The sequence below is a fragment of the Pipra filicauda genome, unplaced genomic scaffold (genome assembly GCF_003945595.2).
Source record: "Pipra filicauda isolate LSUMZ 115617 unplaced genomic scaffold, ASM394559v2 scaffold322_size837228_pilon, whole genome shotgun sequence".
Taxonomy (NCBI): domain Eukaryota; kingdom Metazoa; phylum Chordata; class Aves; order Passeriformes; family Pipridae; genus Pipra; species Pipra filicauda.
The window spans coordinates 800521-819289 of NW_024104446.1; the positions used below are offsets into that span (position 1 = coordinate 800521).

The 18769-nt window shown below is 39.3% G+C and overlaps 1 protein-coding gene across 8 annotated transcripts in view; it reads left to right on the forward strand.

The window, feature by feature from the left end:
• The window catches only part of ABLIM1 (actin binding LIM protein 1), a 196634-nt gene extending 178434 nt beyond the window's left edge, over positions 1-18200 (forward strand). For 3 of the 8 annotated variants that reach the window (XM_039383744.1, XM_039383743.1, XM_039383746.1), the window contains 11 exons: positions 1819-1923; positions 4169-4216; positions 6519-6659; positions 8322-8413; positions 8547-8643; positions 10646-10707; positions 11012-11072; positions 12032-12039; positions 13308-13382; positions 16357-16437; positions 17680-18200. In XM_039383744.1, the coding sequence (XP_039239678.1) occupies positions 1819-1923; positions 4169-4216; positions 6519-6659; positions 8322-8413; positions 8547-8643; positions 10646-10707; positions 11012-11072; positions 12032-12039; positions 13308-13382; positions 16357-16437; positions 17680-17793 (884 nt within the window). In that variant the 3' untranslated portion in view covers positions 17794-18200. Of the gene's footprint in view, positions 1-1818; positions 1924-4168; positions 4217-6518; positions 6660-8318; positions 8414-8546; positions 8644-10645; positions 10708-11011; positions 11073-12031; positions 12040-13307; positions 13383-16356; positions 16438-17679 lie in introns of all 8 variants that reach the window. The other 5 variants (XM_039383742.1, XM_039383745.1, XM_027740052.2 and 2 more) reach the window with 5 other exon arrangements.
• The last annotated feature ends 569 nt before the right edge of the window (positions 18201-18769 follow it).

Here is an 18769-nt window from a genome sequence, read left to right on the forward strand (position 1 = left end):
AGGTGTTTCACCATCACAATATCTCAAAGGCTGCAGAAGTAGAATTGCTAAGTAACGGACCATAGATTGAGATATGGCAAAAATGTTTTAATTAATCATTCATACTGCTTTTCAGAGTCAGTAAACCTAGCACTTACTGTTACTTGGCCAGAAGCTCAGCATTGCTGCACCCAAATTAGAAAACCACTATCAAGTCATGTGGTTGCAAGAACATCATGTCTTTTAGGGCTGAAATGTCAAAGTGGTAAATATAGAATTTTGCACATGCATTCTTCTGGAAAAATTTTGTACAACCAAGCCCCCTGAAATGGGCATGTAATTTATAAAACATGTATATGCAGATGAGCTAACTTGTATCCTGGCAGAGCCTCTGTGGCACATCTCTTTCAGCAAGGTTTGTAAAGAGCATTTTTTTCTCCCTTTTGGTGCCTTTTAGATTGGCAGATGCCTGTTCAAGTAAAAGATGATTTTTTGTTTAAATTGTAAGGAAAACTTTTTTCTGCTCCCACACCTATCTCCCACCCGAAATATATAAATAAGAAATGTGCTGAGTCCAAGGTTTTGGGTCGTCTAACAGGACATAGGAAACCTGTAGGTGAAAAGAGGCCTGCAATTTCCTTTTTCTTGTGTTTTATAGCTCTCCTGTACTTGTTATCATTCTCACCACCCCCCTACTCCATTTTTTTCTTAATCTGCTTTCCTAAGGTTTTCTAAGCCTTTGTGCATATTTGAAAAATGGAAGGGATTTGATGTTCCCCTACTTTTCACTATTGTGATCATCCCCACTCATGTAAAATAAGCACCCATGCAGATGGTTCTCCCTAGTAGGAAGAATGGCAGTGTAAAAGGCAGCAGCATTCTTTTAAGGTACACACAGAGCCATGTGTTTGGATATCTGGCTGCTAAGTCTCGATACGTGGGGATCAACCAGCATGGTTCTGCAACAGCCCTCTTGCTCTGGCAAGACATAGGAACTTTCAGGGCCATTGGATTGCTGAGGTGCATTGTTAGGAGGCAAAGTAGTCCCAGTAAGAGTAATCCTACAAGTGGAACAAACAGTATGTGCAAAATGGAACTAAAGTTTTTAGGCATTAGATTCAGGTTTGCTAAATCAGCAGTGGTGAAATATTGTCATCAGAGCCCAGTTTGGCATTGACAGAGATTTGGAGTGTCACCAGCAATGTGGGTGCAGCCACCAAATGGGCTGCATTGCTTTACAAATTATTTTGGCATATCAGAATTTTTCTAAACCAGTGAAAGAGTGTGTAATGAACAGTTATGCCTTTTGATATGGGCCAAGTGAGCTAACAGCTATTTTCTGTTTCTAGTTTCTGTACACTTTTGGTTTAGTGAACTGTAGTAACTGCCAGCATCTGCTTCTATCTGCTTTCGGTTGCATATCTAATACTATGCTCCATGTTTGCGCCTTTGAATTCCAAATATCAATCTCCATACTAAAAATTGATTGCCAAGTAACCTTCCATTCTTCTTTTCCACACTGCCCATCTAAGCAACAGCTCTGAGCACACAGCTCCTGCCTGCATGCCGTCAGAATGAGTCTGAGCTGCTCAAACCTCAACTCCAGCCTGAACATGAATTTTTGTTTCTGCAGGAATATCAGGGAGATAAAAAAAGTCACCCAGGGCTACCAGTTCTCCTTATTGTTTGTATTTATATTTTTGGTTCAACTTCTTTTCTTCCTGGAAGTTTTGATTCCACCAGTTTTGTTTGGGTGTGATTGGGCTTGCTTTTTTTCTTTTTCTTTTTTTTAATTGCTCTCCCTCTTCTCATTTTGTTTTCTCCATTTTTTCATTGGAGGCAATGAGCCGTCCAGCGGTCGGAACTCCCCTGTCCCCTATCGGCCTGACAGTCGCCCTCTCACTCCAACTTACGCTCAGGCCCCTAAACATTTCCATGTTCCAGGTAGGAGCTGGCACTGTATGTGTCTTGGTGTCCTGTCACAGTGTAGAATGTAGCCTTCGTAACTTCTGTCTTGTCTCCATCGTTTCACACTGTTTACCATGGGTTTCACCCTCAGGGTTTGGAACTGCTTCTTGGCTTGCTGAGAGGAGTAGTGCCTTAAGAAATATGGGGCTTTGTTGTGATTTTTGCCTGTTCTGTTGGTCAGGTGTTTCACTGTTAGAATGTCGTGGTTTTCAGAGTCTGGTTTTGGCCTGTAAGCTGTATATGAGCTACGTAGGGCTTGATTTTTCTCCCAGTTGCACCATCTGAGCACCAGCATAGCTCTGCTAATTTTAGGAGTTGGTTTTGATTGACATGTAGAAAAGAAGTGGCCAGTGAACCATTACATATGTTGTACATCCAGATTGCTGTGATTTGTTTCAGTCTTGAACCCAATAATTCTAGTTTAGTGTTCCTTCTTTTTAAAGCAGGTGAGGATGTTTCTTTAGTTGTTTTGTGCAATGGCATGGTGTCCTCAGGCCTACCTGCAGATCCACAAGGATATATATATATGCCTTAGGACGTCCTCTCTATAAAAGGCAGTCTCTGTTTTGAAGTGAGCTACAGAGTTATTCCAGCATCTGAGAAGATCATCTGGGATGGGGCTGTGTCCCCATAGGGTTGTGGACATGCATCTGACTGCATCAGTGCTAGCTGAAAGCCTTATTATATCCAGTTATTCTTCAGGTCCCCTTCAGCCTAGTGTCCCTCCACTCTGCCAGAGGTTACTGCTCCTCCTCCATTCCTCAAATCTGGCAAATAAACTGTTTGTGTGCACTCCCTTCAGCCCCAGCGTGACCTGGCCTGGCTAAGGTTGGCTGGTTTAACCGCTTACGCTAACCTGGCTCACTTGGACTTGCGTGAGCTGAAGCATGAATAGCTGTGATAATCTCGAGCACGGTGGGAGAGTGGTGCAGCCACAGAAGGAGCTGTGCTCCTGTCCCACTTAGAGCTTTGTGGTGTAGATGTGCGCAAAAGCACTGCATGACTACCCTTGTGATGTTTGTACCTATTTGCTGGTCAAGTGGCCATAACAGATCACACACAAGAGTGAGATACCACAGTGTCCTTGAGTGCAATGCGTTTGCCTGTATAGTTAGGGATGTAGGGCTCTGCAGAGCAGGACTTGCCTCTGTTTCAATAGATTTTTAGGCTTAGCTTTCCTTAACGCCAAAGGCAAGGTTGTCTTCTGTAGCACTTTAATTGGATCTGTGATACACTGCATGTATTTCTGAAATTCCTTTTCATCTTTCATTCTGTTGTAACTGAAAACTTTTTTCAGGCAGAACAAAGTAGCAAAATGGGTTTCTGATGTTAATTTTCGAATTCCCAGTAGCTCATTTTGGTCTTCTAATAAGATTTTGGCACAGTTTTTCACTGTAGCACTGATTTTGGATTAACTTTTGTATTTGTAGCTGTGCTGAATACATGAAGTGTTGGCTTGGGTGGGAAGGTAGTTTAGAACAAAATGGTTCCTGTCCTAGATTATTGTTTGTAAAAATATGGTAACTTTTAGACATACTGTAGATTTACTGCATTAGAGTTCTGGGAAGTGTTTTTATTCTGATTTACATAAATGATATACAATGTGGTGGGCCTTACATAAAAAAGTTACCAAAAAAAAAAAAGGAAATCTGTCCTTGTGGTTTGAGAATTAGTAGCATATCAGTTAACATTGCATAAAGCATCCCTTTTGACTTTCTGAAGTGTGGCTATTCAAAACAGTGTCCTAGGCAGGTATTTTGTGCTCTGGATTTTGAAGTGAATCATACGCTCACTGCATTCTCTGCTCAATCCAGCCAGTCAGTTGGAAAGAAAATTGAGCTGAAGCACAGTTTTCCCCAGAAGTTATTTGGGAATGGAAAAAGCCATTCCCCAAATGGCTTGTATCTTCACCATTGAAATGTCTTGCCTGCTTACATTTCTTCTCTAACTTATTCCACTTTAAAATCATGACTTGATGCATCTACATGTTACAGAATCAGCTCCAAAGGACTTCATACCACATGTCTTTGACTTTTCACTTGTTCTTATATTTTCTTTTCTTTAAATAATCTGATTTTGTATAATACTAGAAATAGCTTTCTGTTTTTTTCTTGTTTACATCCTTGATTTGGTCTGTGTGTTGTTTTAGTGCTGGAGTTATCTTTATCTACAACCGAAGTAGTTTTCATATTCCCTTTTTTTCTGTGTCTTAATATCACAGATCAAGGTGTCAACATTTACAGGAAACCGCCCATCTACAAACAGCACGGTAAATGATCTTTCCCTTTTTATTTCAGAACTGGAATGTCAACTAAATTATAAGGTGTGCAGACTAGTGAAAAGCATTCAGTTTTTACTTTGTAAGCATAAGTTTAGTAGTCGAAGTTTGAAACCGCTGTTATTGCATGTCCTGCCAAGTGGTTATGTTTTAGATCATGTTGTTTCATTTGGATCATATGGTTTAATCTTGGCCATGTGGATATTAATGGCAAAATTGCCACTAGCTGGGATTTTGCTGCTTCTTTAGCATTATGATGCCTTTCAATATTTCACTTCTTTAAATTTATATTTTCAAAATACAGGTACTGGTCCGTGTTAAAATGCATTAACAACAAACTCTTCTCTGACAGGGAATTCTTGAAATTTCCTTACTTTAAACAGACACAGTATAATAATTTACTTCAACAGCAAAGATGGAGATGCTATTATCAGACTGGAATTCTGAATGTATCTGTGGCTTCAAATAAGAATCTTTAATTAGTGAAGGTATTATAGGTGACACTTATCACTGACAGGGCTAATTTGGTTCTCAGGCCCTGTGAGACAGCTCAGGTAGTACACTGTACTTGTTTTTCCAGGGGTTTGGATTCTGAGTTGGACAGCAGTGTTAGTGAACTAAACTTTTTGGTGGAGATGTTGCTATAGCAAATCTGAAACACCAGTGATGGCAGAAGGCCACTGCCTTGCCTGTCATTAGTACTGCAGGACAAGGTCCCGTTACAATGGAGTGTGTTCACTCTTCCCTTCTCCTGTGAACACAAAACTGTGCATAGGAGATGATTTTTATTTACTGTGGTGAAAGACAGATGACTCCACTTCTTAAAGACTCTTGAGTTTGCATCCTTTTGCAGACTTTTTATCCAGTGAAGTGTATTTAGGGTTAAGTGGCAAATTAGCAGTTCTGCCGGGTTTAGATGAACAGTTGGCTGAGAGGCATTGAACTGAGCTGAGTAGGAAAGCCCAGAAGTCCATTCTGCAGTCAGGAATTGCAAATTACACTGCTCTGGTATTGCATCAGGGTTTTTTCCTTTCTTTTTTTTAAGTTTCAAACCATATGCTCATTTTGGAAAAAGTCTTAACATTGTTTCTGTTTATTTTTATGGTTTTAATGTATCTCCTCACCTCCCATTAACATGTGAATGTTTAACCTCTGACATCACCAATTCTAATACGTAAGTACTGTTTGAAGTCATGCTTTTGTAAACTCTGACCAGCTTCCTCCATGCCTGCAATTATGCTTAGATTTTCCCAGTCATAAACTGGTCAGAATTACCAATGATATCTAATACTGATGTTCCTAAACTACCCTGAACGTGTTGGATGAGCAAACAGGGCATCACTTCGTTAACAGATGTCTTTCTGTTTTTAAAACAAAAAGAGAAAAGGAAAAAAAGTCCAGCACCCTTGCTTCTGATACAATAGCTTCATGTAAGTGAAAGTGATTTGAGCTAACAGTTTGCATCTCAAGAGGTAGTTAAGGCTGGGTTTAATGTAAACTGAATCCTATTGGATTTTTTTTTGCTTTTTAATGTCAAGAAGTGAAAGCCATAATGCACATCCTCACATGCTTTTATGAGACTTTGGCTTAGAATGGAATCTTAAGTGGATGCCCATGGCTGAGCTATTTTATTGATGAGGTTCAGTGCATTGCAAGTGCCTTTCCCTGCCAAGTTGATCTGAATGGAGTTTAGTATTTATTAATAAGTTTACATCTGCTTTTGCTACTACTGCATGCTATAAGCAAGAGCATGCAGCAGAAAAAAAATTCCCCTAGTTAAATGTGTTTGTTTCAGGTTTCTATTTTTTGTTTGTTTTGCAGCTTTTCATAGAAATATAGGAAATAATTATCATCAGTAGTGTTAAAATTAGTACTGTTCCTCTGAACTATATGTTTTCTTGCCCTAGAGGGAAGACAGATCAGTACATAAATCTGGGTTCATCTTCATTAATAATCAGCTGTCCTTAAGAGATATTGATGAATACTCATAGGCTGAATTTTCTCACTCTTGCCTAATCATTCTTACACTGTGAAACCCTAGTAAAATCCAAAGCTGATTTGGGGTTATTTTGGGGGTGGGAATGTGGGAGGAGAGGAAGGTTCGATTCCAGTCTATTGGCAAGAGAAAGGCATTACCTTGCTTCAAATTGCAATTAGAATAGCAAAACATGAAAATGTTCACTTCTGAAAATTAACTACTTGTAAAGTATAAAATTTCGCCAGAGTAAGGAAGACCTTTGTATCGATACAGATTATTACATAGCTAAGTTCCCTGATTGCCATCTAGATGCAGCTGCTTTGGCAGCACAGAGCAAGTCCTCCGAGGATATCATCAAGTCCTCCAAGTTCCCAGCAGCTCATGCACCAGCACCCAACGAGATACCAAAGATTGAGACGGACCACTGGCCAGGTCCTCCCTCCCTTGCTGCCATAGGTATGCAAAAGCAAATGGTACAACGATGCGGCTTGAAAGGTACTGGTAACCAAAGTAGGTTAATAGTGGAGCTGTAAAAATGGGTAGTAAAGGTGGCGTCCACTCCAGATGTTCACCACAAAGTGCAGCTCTTCTGGTGAGACTGCTGAATGTCTGAATCTGAAACTGTTGAATTTCGCTGAGTAGAAGAGGTTTTGCTAAAGGATTTTGGAACTGATCACACAGATTAGCCCATAGGAAAATTTTGTGAACTCTAGTGCAGTAGCTTAAAAAATGTGGTGTGTCACACAAGCCTGACTTCTTTCAGTTATTCTATTTAATCTTTTAGTCCTAAGCTAATAGTAGTTATGCCACAGAAAATATTATTGCTTCCAACCACATGACTAATTTCATGGCAAGAAACAATGTCTGAATTGGAACAATTAACAGACTAAATAAGTCCTGATTTTCAGAGTTATTGTTTTTAGAGACTTTGTATTTTTCTTCTGTGTCATAGCACTACACATATTTTTTTCTTTAATTCATGTGCATCATCATTTTAGATTTTTTTTTTTGCTTTGTATTTTTTTCTCTGTTAATTTTCATTGACCCTATAGCATAAAATAAGCTGTCTAGCCTGATTCATTTATGAAGACATGTCTGAAGCACTGAGGTGGTGTTTGTTTCAGGTTTCTGCGAAGGAATGTATGGCTTTCATCACAGTGGGATCTTCAGAGAAGTGCTGGGAGAGGAGACACAGGGTGGGAGAGCACAGTGACCAACTGAAGGGGCTGCACATGCAGCAGCAATTTTTTGAACATGTCCTTTAGATAGGATTGCAGCCTGACAAACATGAGTTACAGGGATAAAACATCTGTATATTTGAAACATCTACATACTTGAAACACTGAGTTTGTCCAGCATAGGGTTGGTGAAAAACTATATCAGATATAGCCTGTGCAGTAAAAAAATACAGCTGCTGTCTAAATGGTTGCACCAATATCACATTCTATGTATTCATGGAAGAGTCCTGGCATCCAAATTGGATTATTTCTTAAGAATATTCAAGAAAATAAAAATTATTCAATAAAAACTAAGAAACTAAAAGGTAAAACACCTGTGTCTTAATTAATTTTAGCTTTATCCAATGGATCAAATTAATTTACTTCATTTAAGACTAAAAATAATGCCTTGTTTATTTCAAATATGAGCATTCATTTAGGAGACTATTGTAGTTTAATTTTCCATTTGAAATGCTAATTCAGATTTGCTTTTCTGAGTCTAGATAAAAGTGTAAATGTAAATCAGACTTTAAGTTTTCAGCCGCTGATCTAGTTACTGGTGCTATTAAACCCCATTTTTCTAGAACTAGCAATGTGAGCTCCTTTTCTCTATTACATTGAATCTTGGCTTTTGCATCCAGAACCATTGCTTGGTTTGGAGCTCACGTGCAGTTTAAGCTCTTGTTTATTTTATAGCAAGCCTGATAACCATAAGGCAGGCTATCCAAGTGCGTTTTATTAAGAGTGAGCTTTGAAAAAGTCTTTTGACTTTGCAAGAAATTACTGCTTTGTTTATTCAGCAAATCAGACTGACCAGTACTTTGAACTGGCATTGAAATCTTCAAGCTGTGGTTGCACTGGTACACAAAGCTGTCTCTGTACTGTGGTTTTATGGAAGCAGGAGCTGACATGAGACGCAGATCAAGTGGAAGAGAGGAAGATGATGAGGAGCTACAGAGGCGCCGGCAGCTGCAGGAAGAGCAGCTCATGAAGGTGGTTATGAATTTGTCTTCATGCTATTTCTGAACATCCTGTAGAAAGGGCCCCTTCGTTTTCTGTAAGCTATTTCTACCACTGTCTTGATCAGCTTTATTTTACTGATATATCTTTTAATTGCCATTTATAGCTCAACTCTGGTCTGGGACAGTTAATATTGAAAGAAGAGATGGAAAAGGAGAGTCGCGGTAGGTCAGCCCTTTCTGCCAGTCGTTACGATTCTCCAGGTAATTAATGTAGGCAATAGAGCTAATAATGAACAGTGAATAATAAACAACATGTTTACACGTATCAGGCAGTGTCCCAGAAGAGAGACAACTGGGAAGACTGCTTGATATGTGTATGTGTGGTGATCTGCCCTGAAAGAGTGGCCTAATTCTTTACCTGGTTTTGGTGAGGGTGGGAGTGTCATGGCTGGATTTTAATTTGAGGAAATATGAAGTTGAGGATTTTCAGGCAATTCTAAAGAGAGAGATGTTCTAATATAAATAAGGAGTGAACTAAAGTGTTTGGTGACTGTCACATTGCATACGTGCTAATAGACTGGGCTATTCAAGTACAATAACACCTTTTGCTTAAACTGATGGTTCCTCTTCCTATTTAGTCTCTTCTCCCAGGGAAAGAAAATCAGCAACATTGACCAGAAGAGCTGCATATTTTGAACACAGCCAGAGTTTTGACCTTGGCCGACATTTTGATTCGGCTGTATTCTGTTCCAGAGGAAAAGCAAAAAAATTAACTTTGATTAATTGGTGGCTTAGAATCTTTGCCTCATCCCACATTTTGATATACATTTGTGGCCTTCTCAGACCTCCAGAGAAGGGTTTGGAGATTTTATTTCACTCGTTTCATTCACTGTGCATTGTAACACTGCAGCTGTACTTTGAGTCAAGAAGGGACAAGATGAGTCTATTTGGAGTCTCTGGAGGAGCTGCCAAGCAGACCAAGATTTCCTTGTGTTCCCTGTTGTATAAGTGTGTTGCCTTGATGGCCTTGGAAAGGATGCCTGTGGCTCTCCCTCACTGTCTATAATTTTTACAGGGCCAGTCTACCTGCTCAACTCAGAGCTTATGATTTCTTTATTAACCTTAGCACAGGATGGAGGACTCCTTTATTTGTGTCCGTCCCTCTTTGCAGGGATAATCAGTGCAGCCATCAGCTGCCTTTTGTGGAATCGGTGGCATCTTTCCCAAAACTGCTAATTGTTGGCAGCAATAGTGCCTCAAGTTCTACATTCCCCACCCTCCTGTGGTAAAAATAACATTAAAAACCACCAAAAATTGCATTTTTATTTGGAGGATCTTGTCTGAAGGAACTGTATTAACGGTAGAGTTGCTATTGATCGCTATGCTAACAATCTTTATATTTATCCACATTTTTATCTATGTTTAAAAACACACTCTGGACATTTCAATAATTATAATTTTTGTTTAGAATGCCAAATTCTCAACTTGTTTGAATTCAGTTAGCACTGCCCATTCCCATAGTTCTCCTATTGAAGTCAGTATCCAAACATCTGTCAACTGCAGTGTTACAGGACCAAAACTAATACCCTTTTCTTCTTTGTAGCAACAAGTTGCAAGCTGCAGCATGTCAATAAGAGAGAATGGAGTGTGCTGGTCATGTGCATCTTGGCTTGGGCAGCATCAGAAACTGGGAGCATGAGTGCAATAATCTTTGAGTAGGAAGGATAGAAAGGTTCATTCAATTCATGAAAGGCTCAGAGGGTATGATGATATATAAACCACATGTGCCACTTAGGAGAGTGGAACTGAATGGACCTGCATGAGAGACTTTAACAGGAAACCTGTCCAAATACTGCTGATCTTGGATTCTCTATGTACTTTATCTTGGTCCCATCTTAAGTTGCACAGCAAAACTTTATCTAGATAAGGAATGAAAAGTTATTTTGCACTGTTGGCTGATCCCTGAGCATTACTTTCAACTCAGTGGAGAATATTTTGATTTTGAACGTGGCAAAACCACAGTGCCCTTTCTTGATGATCTGCCACCATGGCACAATAAAGCTGCATGTAACTTAGAGAGTGTGTGAAAGTTTGTGTTGAGTTTGAGCTGAAAGATTAGTTTCTTAAAGTCAGTGTATCCAGTTGTGTATCTGCTTGACTACTTTAACTGTGTATTTTATGCTAGTTCATTCCTCAAATGTTCTAACTTTTGAGTTTCCATGGGATTTTTCCAGTAAAATGTTTTCCCTTCCTCATCCAACAGCACATGCTTCAGCCTCCAAAACCTCTTCTCTCCCTGGGTATGGAAAAAATGGACTTCACAGGGTAAGAAAATGGTGATTTTGAGAAGTGAAAGGTGGCTTTAATTATCCATGGTATTTATTTCCATATTAACTGTACTGGATTTTCAGTTTGATTAATATTTCTTATAAGACCAGCTGAAGTCAGACAAAACCTAATTTCCCTTCCCTCAGACATTGTTAAAAAAGCAAGAAACCAATGCAAGAAATGTTGTGAAAATTCTGAGGGAAATAAAAGACATAAAGCAATTTATTTTGCCCATATACCAACCTGCTTGTGAAGTCATGAATTGTGAATTTATGTGCATATCCCTCTTTTCCTTTTACAGCCGGTGTCTACAGATTTTGGTCAGTACAACAGTTATGGGGATGTGAGTGGTGCTGTTAGAGGTAAGGCTGAGGAGCCTTTTTGTTACGGTGTTGGATCATTTCTGCTGTTTTATTTTAAAGTTGTGGATGTGGTTACTTTGTATTTGCTCAATACTTTTTAACTTCCTCTGGTAAATTTGACAATTAACTCAAACAGTTCAAATACCTGTAGAAAATATTGGGTTTATTCTGCCAAATCTGCTATGTGGAACTGATCTTGTTTATGCCAAGGGACTGCTTTAGCATTGGATCAGATTGCAAGTGAGTAATGTGTGTGTTAGCAGGAATATGAACTGAGTTCTGACATGGTGTTTTCTGTCTCTGAAAATTACCATCCACCATGCAGTCTGAAGAATGTGCCACAGTGAAGAAAGGAGGATAGTGCCTTCTAATCCCCATTGCTGCTCATGATCTTCATTATGACTGAGCTAGATGTGGTATCAGTCATTGCCTAATAAAAATTGACAATAACATTTATGAAAGTTATGAAACTTTGAGAGTTAATGTTTTGAAATGTTTTGAGAAAGAGAGCTATTTTCCAAAGTGAGATTGATCCTGACTGTCTTAGGTACCCTATGGTCAGGCATCTTCTATTGGTGCTTGAGTCTCTTAATAGGCTGTGGAGGAATCTAGACACCTACCTTGTGACAGAAGTTACTTGAGCTGAATCCTGCTCAGCACATTTGAATTTTTATTGGTTCTTTATTCACTTGATTGTGGCTGTGGATCTCTTAATATTTCCAAAGTGACCTGCTTTTCCTGAATGAGAAGCCTGCTCAAAATAAAAAGGACTGCAATACTTGGAGTGTTTGAATCTACAAACTAAGTCCAAAATTCGAGATGTTTCTAGACCTAGAGAATCAGGTGGGATTTTGGAAAGATCAGGTAGACCAGAAGACAGAAGGATTATCTGGTAGGTTGTAACTGATTCTTGTTCTTCCACACTCCAAAGCTGATGAGACTTCTCTTTTGCTTTTCAGATTTCCAGGTAGAGTACGGGTTTTCATCAATCAACTGACAGCAGAACCTAGAGCGTCTACTTGTTCAAGTCTGAATTTCTGCTACAGGGAAGGGTTTCTTAAGACAATAGCTTTGATTTTCCTGCATGTTTAAGCATAATCACCAATGTAGATTCTTATCAACAAAAAAATGGGCACAGCCTCGGATTCCTCCTTGTTACCTCCCCAGAGCTGGGTTGAGACAGCTCACACCAGTTCTGTGACTTGCTCTGTAAAATCCACTGTCTGTTTATACATGAGTTATCTGTAGTAGTCATCTCTGGACATGTGAGGGTGGATTTATTTTCAGCCTCTCTAGTACTGGCCCCAGAGACATATAGAAAGTCTCTCCTGGAGGCACTTTTTTCCCATAGCAGGAGCTTTGAACTCTTCATTTTTACCCTGGAATTTGCTCTCCAGACAAGATGGCTGATCAATAGTTTTCTACAGTGCTGCCATCATAGATGAGCCAGAAAGAGGTGTGCTTGCAAATAGAAACCTTTTTACTTCAAATACTGCCTGCAGGTTTTTTTCCAGAATGGTTTGAGTCTAACTGGCTCCTCAGCACAATCACAATATGAAATTGCAATTTGAGAAAGAGTTTAATTACTTGGATATTTTGTTAATGGCGTATCAAAATCATGATGATTGGAAAGAGAATAAGATTATGGGAGGGGAGCAGAGTTGTCTGTATATTGTGCTCCAAATGTTATTTCCTTAGAAACAGTACCTGTGTCAAAAACAGCACCTTTTTACCCTATCCCCATTTGTGTTCATAGTAAAAATTTCCCATTGTAGAGACAAAAAAAAAAAAGTCCCTCAGTTGATACAGTAAATGACAGGAAGGAAAGCCCAGAGTTATAAGAGAGCTTTGTATGCTGTTGGGGAGGATCTGAATTAATGTTTCTTTGTATTTGACTGGAGAAGAACTTTACTAAGTCACTGGGGTGGGAAAGGGCCTACCACTCTCTTGGGTTGCCCAGATCCAGCTGGGAAGTGATACTGGTGAGTGGGAAGCTCTCACCAGCCTTGGCAGTGACAGGAGGCTGTGGTGGCAGAGAGGATTGAAGGATCCCTCTGTGAGCCTCAGAGAAGTAACAATGTAGTAGCCATGGCAATGATCTATAAAATAAGACCAAGTAGTAAGACTTGAAGGAAGTCTCAGGGCAAATTCACCTTTGTTTTCACCACTACTTGAGTGCCTTTACCCTCTGTGTGTGTAACCTATGTGTCTGATGTATACCTGTATCTGATGCAGTCCCTCCCGGATGGTCATGTCCCTGGAATGAGAATGGACAGAGGAGTATCTATGCCTAACATGTTGGAGCCAAAGGCAAGTGCAGATGTTATTCACTTTCCTTCAAGACAGTGAAGATTTGACTGTGAAATGCAGATAAAATATGGGAAATGTCTTAGTTCCCTTACTTTTCTTTACCTCACCTCAGTCCCTGCTCCTTATGTGCCAAACCTCTCCCTTTGTTCTGGACTTTGCCTGTTAACAGGTGTTAGTGCTCAGGCAGGCTGAGGGCAGCCCAGGGGTGCTTCCTGGGATAAGGAAGCTTTTCTAGAGACAAACTGAAGGATACTGAAGGTGCTCAATAGGCAGTTCTCTCTCAGACTTTCACTAGCCAAAGCAGCAGGCCAGACTCAGTGGGAAGATCTCAGATCTGTCCAGTTTGAAAAGTGATGCAGAATACTGTGGCTCACAACACACTGTGGAGGCTGTCATAATGTAAAAGTTAGGGAAATACATGGATCTTTGATTGGATGTCTGTCTGGATCTGTTATTTAGCTCTTGGCACTGTTAGCCTGACCACCTGTCAATAATGTTGAATTCCCTATATGAGAAACTCTCCAGGAGATTCATTGGAAAAAGAGACGATGTCAGCTAATTATAATTTAATATACAAATTAAAATGCTTTTACAGCTATGTCTAGAGATGCCTGAGTCAAAAATGAACGTAATACATAGAGGGAATTAAACTAGAGCTGTGTTTTAAATCTTTCTTTATTGCTGGTGAACCTTCCATGAAATCATGATTTTGCTAAATTTACAAGGATCAGAATTTCTACAGTTAAGTGAGGAGCTGGTTTTGCAAACCAGATCACTACATGTGCTTCCGAGTCACCTCCAGACAAACTGTACAAGGCAATAACCCTGGCTTTATAAGCTGAGACCCCAGAGCAATGTATAGTTACAAGTGGTTTTATATATTATATAAATAAGACCCTGGGGACATTATCAACTCCCGAGCTACTACTTTTTATTCCAAATAATTTCTCTTTCAGTGCAATAGAAATTCTTAAAGCCACCACTGCTGTTGATGCACCCAGTGATTTGGAATGTTATTTTGGGTGACAAATTCTGTCAGTATTATTAATGATAAAATTTATGGCAGTTTTGATGAGATAATAGAACACATTCTGTTGATGTTTATAAAGGTGATGCCGGACCCTCAGCATGTGTGAATCGGCACTATTTTTATTCATGTCAATGGGCCAACAGTAACTTAAACCTGATAAAGTAAAAGAAGCTAACTCAAAGTCAGCATGAAACACATGCAAAAATTAGTAACCTTAAGAAGGACCAAATCTTACCAAATGGTTTTCCAGAAAGGACAGAATTTGTGCATCCTGCCAACCCAGATTGATACATGCCTTGTTATGAATATTTAAATATAAAATGTACTTATGACCGTAGATCTTGACTTAAACTCTGCCTGTTTAAATATGAAAAGTTACATTTTAGTTTCCTATAATGCTGTATATGGTAGCCATTTCCAGTATCAAACATAAACAATGTAATTCCAAGTATAGACTTAATTGTACAATTGTGACATTGTCAGAATCTCATAAGAATCATATCTTACAATTGGTATGTAAGCACACGTTATTTAAGTTATTATTACTTACAATAAACTCAGTGGTGTGTTCACTGATGCCTGAATGTTATTTATTACATTTTTGAAAAGTTCATTGGGACAATTGTTAACAATGGAATGAACTTAATTGCTGAGTACTGCACAAAAATTGGTTAGGTTGAATTTCTTCTGATGTTAAAATAATGTAATTAATCACATTTGATAATAGCTACTTCTCCAGAAGAGTTTTGGTGGTCTCACTCCTATTCCCGGTGGGCAAGGAAGACAAGACCCATAAATGACAGTAAAGGCTGAGCCAGTCGCCACTGAAGTTTACGGAAAAACTTCACTGACCCCAATAGGTGTTGGATGAGGGGTCTGGGAATGCTGCTTTCCCAGTCTGCAGAGACATGCAATGAGAAGGACTCTAGAGAGGCTCTGGCAGATGGAACATAAGCTCTCCTAAGTCATTCCAGGCATGGAAATGTCTGCCCAAGGAGAAAAATCCTAGAAGAGAGTTTTATTTGCCAGGGATGATTCCAGAAACTGATTTTGAGATTTTCCAAATCCTTTCCAAGCAGCATTGTATCTATTGGATTAGGCTGATTTGAGACCCACTGACAGTGAACATTTTACTTCAAAGAACCTGTGCATGTAAAACATGCAATCAGGAATTTATTATGTGCCAATGTCTGACTGTGTATAAATTCTGGACATTCTTTGCAATGTAAAGGGAAATCAAGGGGAATGTTAATGGGAGATGTGCTGGACACATACTCTTCTGAAGCAGATTAAGATGCTTAGGACAAATATGTCTACAAAAGTATCTCCTTTAATCCATGTGTGTATGGCACAGCCAGCAAACACAGTGGGCAGTTTTTTTTTTAATTCTTTAGTTGTCCAAAAAGGTGAAGAAAATGATGTGATAAATTCTATTGAATGCAGTGGCACTGACAAATTAATATCTTGTTGATTCGGAGATCTGAACTTTTGACTTTTTTTTTTTTGAAGTCTGCTCACTAATTGTCTGTCCTTAGAGCTGTCCACACTTTAGACCATTAGACCAATGAGCAGCAAATGCAGTTACCTTAATAAATTTTTACACTGATGGATGAGAAAGTGTATGGACTAGAAAGGACTCTATCTGACCAATGCCAGACGATGTATTATATACAACATAAAAATGAGTGGGGTGGACAAGTACATAGTGGCTTCACAATATGAGGCAGTTCAATACTAAACAAGCCCTGGCTATGTCCAGATGGGCTTGTCTTCCATGCAACATTAGGAAAAAATGATAAGAAAAAAAGAAGCTGTTAATTCCTTTGAAAAAGAAAACAAGTGTTTGTGTGTTTATGAAAATGAGACACATTTTTTTCTTTCTGCTTTAGACTATAAATATAAATATAAATATCTCTTTTTCCCCCTTTTATACATTGTTAACAGATTTTTCCATATGAAATACTCATGGTGACCAACAGAGGGCGAAATAAAATACTAAAAGATGTAGACAGAACCAGGCTTGAGGTAAGAGAAGCAAGTTCCTAAATGCTCTTTCCTGCTGAAGTTGTTTATCGTTTGTGACAGCTGAAACACTGAAGTGTGGGTCCTGGCTAGACTGGGAAGATTTCTCAGCACTAATCAGGGAAAGAGGAATCAGACATTGGGAAGAAGCAGCCTTATTTCCATTAACTGTGCTGAGCTGGGAGCCCCACGCCTCTATGTCCCTGCTCATGGACTGAGCTTCTCACCCCTTATGTTTTCAAGCATTTAATAATATACTTGTGGATTTTTTAAAAGCCCAAAATTGCACAAGTGTCATAGGTGCCATATTGGAATGGAGCAATACTTTGTTTGATCTTGGATCATCTTTTACCTAAAAGTCAGTGTCAGCCATCCTTGACGATCAAAAGTCATGAGTGCTGTGACTTAGTTAGACTGGATGATATCCAGAAATACAAGAATTTAAATCTCTGCCAACAAATAAAAATAGTTTACAACTTTGCGGATTAGAAAGACTTAAGCAGCCCAATGGAATCCTGGGGATGTTTAAGTCGTTTGTAGTTAGTTAATATTCTGTGGAGATGAATGGAAGGAGCCACAAAAATTTGGGTAATTTGGGTTTATGCCCATTTTTAGACTACTAGGTATGTGATCACTAGTCAGAATTCAAAGCTGTATTACATTAGTGCCACGGGGAACTCTAGTTCCATCCAGTAAACTCTGAAGTGGCTGGACAAGAAGTACCTTGTGCACGGGACAGACAGCACCAAAAAATGTTTCACTAGCAGTAGTGTGCTGGACAGTTGGTCTGACCAGACATCTTCCTTCTCGGAACTTCGAATGTAGTATGTCAACCTGCCACCCTCCTGCAGAGCTCTCCTGAAACCCAGTGTCTGTTTGGACTTCCACATGTAAGCAGAGGTGACTTGCTAAAGCCTGGGACAGGGGCATGCAGGAGCTAGTTTTGTTCTCTGGTCTATCAGTGCTTGTTGGATGACTTCAGACAAATAATTTTTCTGTCTCTTGCTTATTCAGCAACTGATTTCCTTTGTAAACTTCTCACACTTAAAACTTTAATTGATTCATTGGGCACCCAAGTTCATGAGGACTTGGATACATGTATTGCAAAAGCCTTGTTTTTTCCAGCAATGGCTCTTACACAGCAACATGAAATCCCTAAGGAACTCCTACCTCCTCTTGTGTCTCTTTGGCTTTGACTGACCATTGCCTTTTCTCCTTTTTTTTTTATTTTATTTTTTTTTAAAGCGTCATTTAGCGCCTGAAGTTTTTCAAGAAATATTTGGCATGACGATACAGGAGTTTGACAAGTTACCTCTCTGGAGACGCAACGACATGAAGAAAAAAGCAAAACTCTTTTAATTTCCCTTTAAACAAACCAACAAAAAATGATGCATAGGATGCTGTATCATACAGTCCACACTGTTTGGAAGCAACTACTTATCCACCAAAAAGGGAAAATCACATAGTGGCACCTCTGTACACAGCAACCGAACAAGATGAACATTTGCCCTCCTGGAACACAAAGAGAAAAAATCTGGGCTCAGAAACAACAATGATAGTTTTCAGGGGTGTTGACCTGTTACATGATATGATACAAGATAGAAAACTGTTCTGTTCTTCTCCCTCAATGATACTCCCTTTACTTCTCTCCACAATATGATGGACGTTATTGCTAGAGCCAGGAAGTGCCCTTAGGATGCCTTGTAGACTAAAGTAGTTGTAACCACTCCAAGAACTGGAAAAGAAAATATACATATATAAATATATATATATGTATGTGTGTTTGCCCGTGTGCGCACCTGTATTTATATCTATCCATCTATCTCTGTGTGTGCGTGTATGTGTGTGTATATATGTGTGTATATACGGAGAGGAAGATAGATAGGTGCTCTGTAGTGAAGGAGAAGCCCCTTGTAACTTATCCACATGGTCACATAAGTCTTTCAGCCAGCTGTTTCTTGGCACTCTTTTGCAATGGCATCTTCTTCATGTGAAACAACCTGCAACGGTGGGCGCTCAGCTCACTTACAGTACGTACCAGTTGGATTTCTGGAAAATGGATTCCTTGTATATATTTGCTAGGATATAAGAAGTGAATTGCTGTGTGTGTTGTCAGTCTTCCCTTTTCCACACTTTCTGCTTGAATTAATAAGGCTGGAGAGTAACCAGTCCTTTGAATAATTTAAGATCACTTAAGTAACGGGAATGATGGAGAAGAGTCAGTTTTCTTGTAATTTACTCCAGGAGATGGGTGGGTGGGGGTGGGAGTGGGAGTGACAGAGTGAGAAAATGCTTTTTTAAGTGTGCCCTGGTTTGCACCCAGAGATTTTGGGAC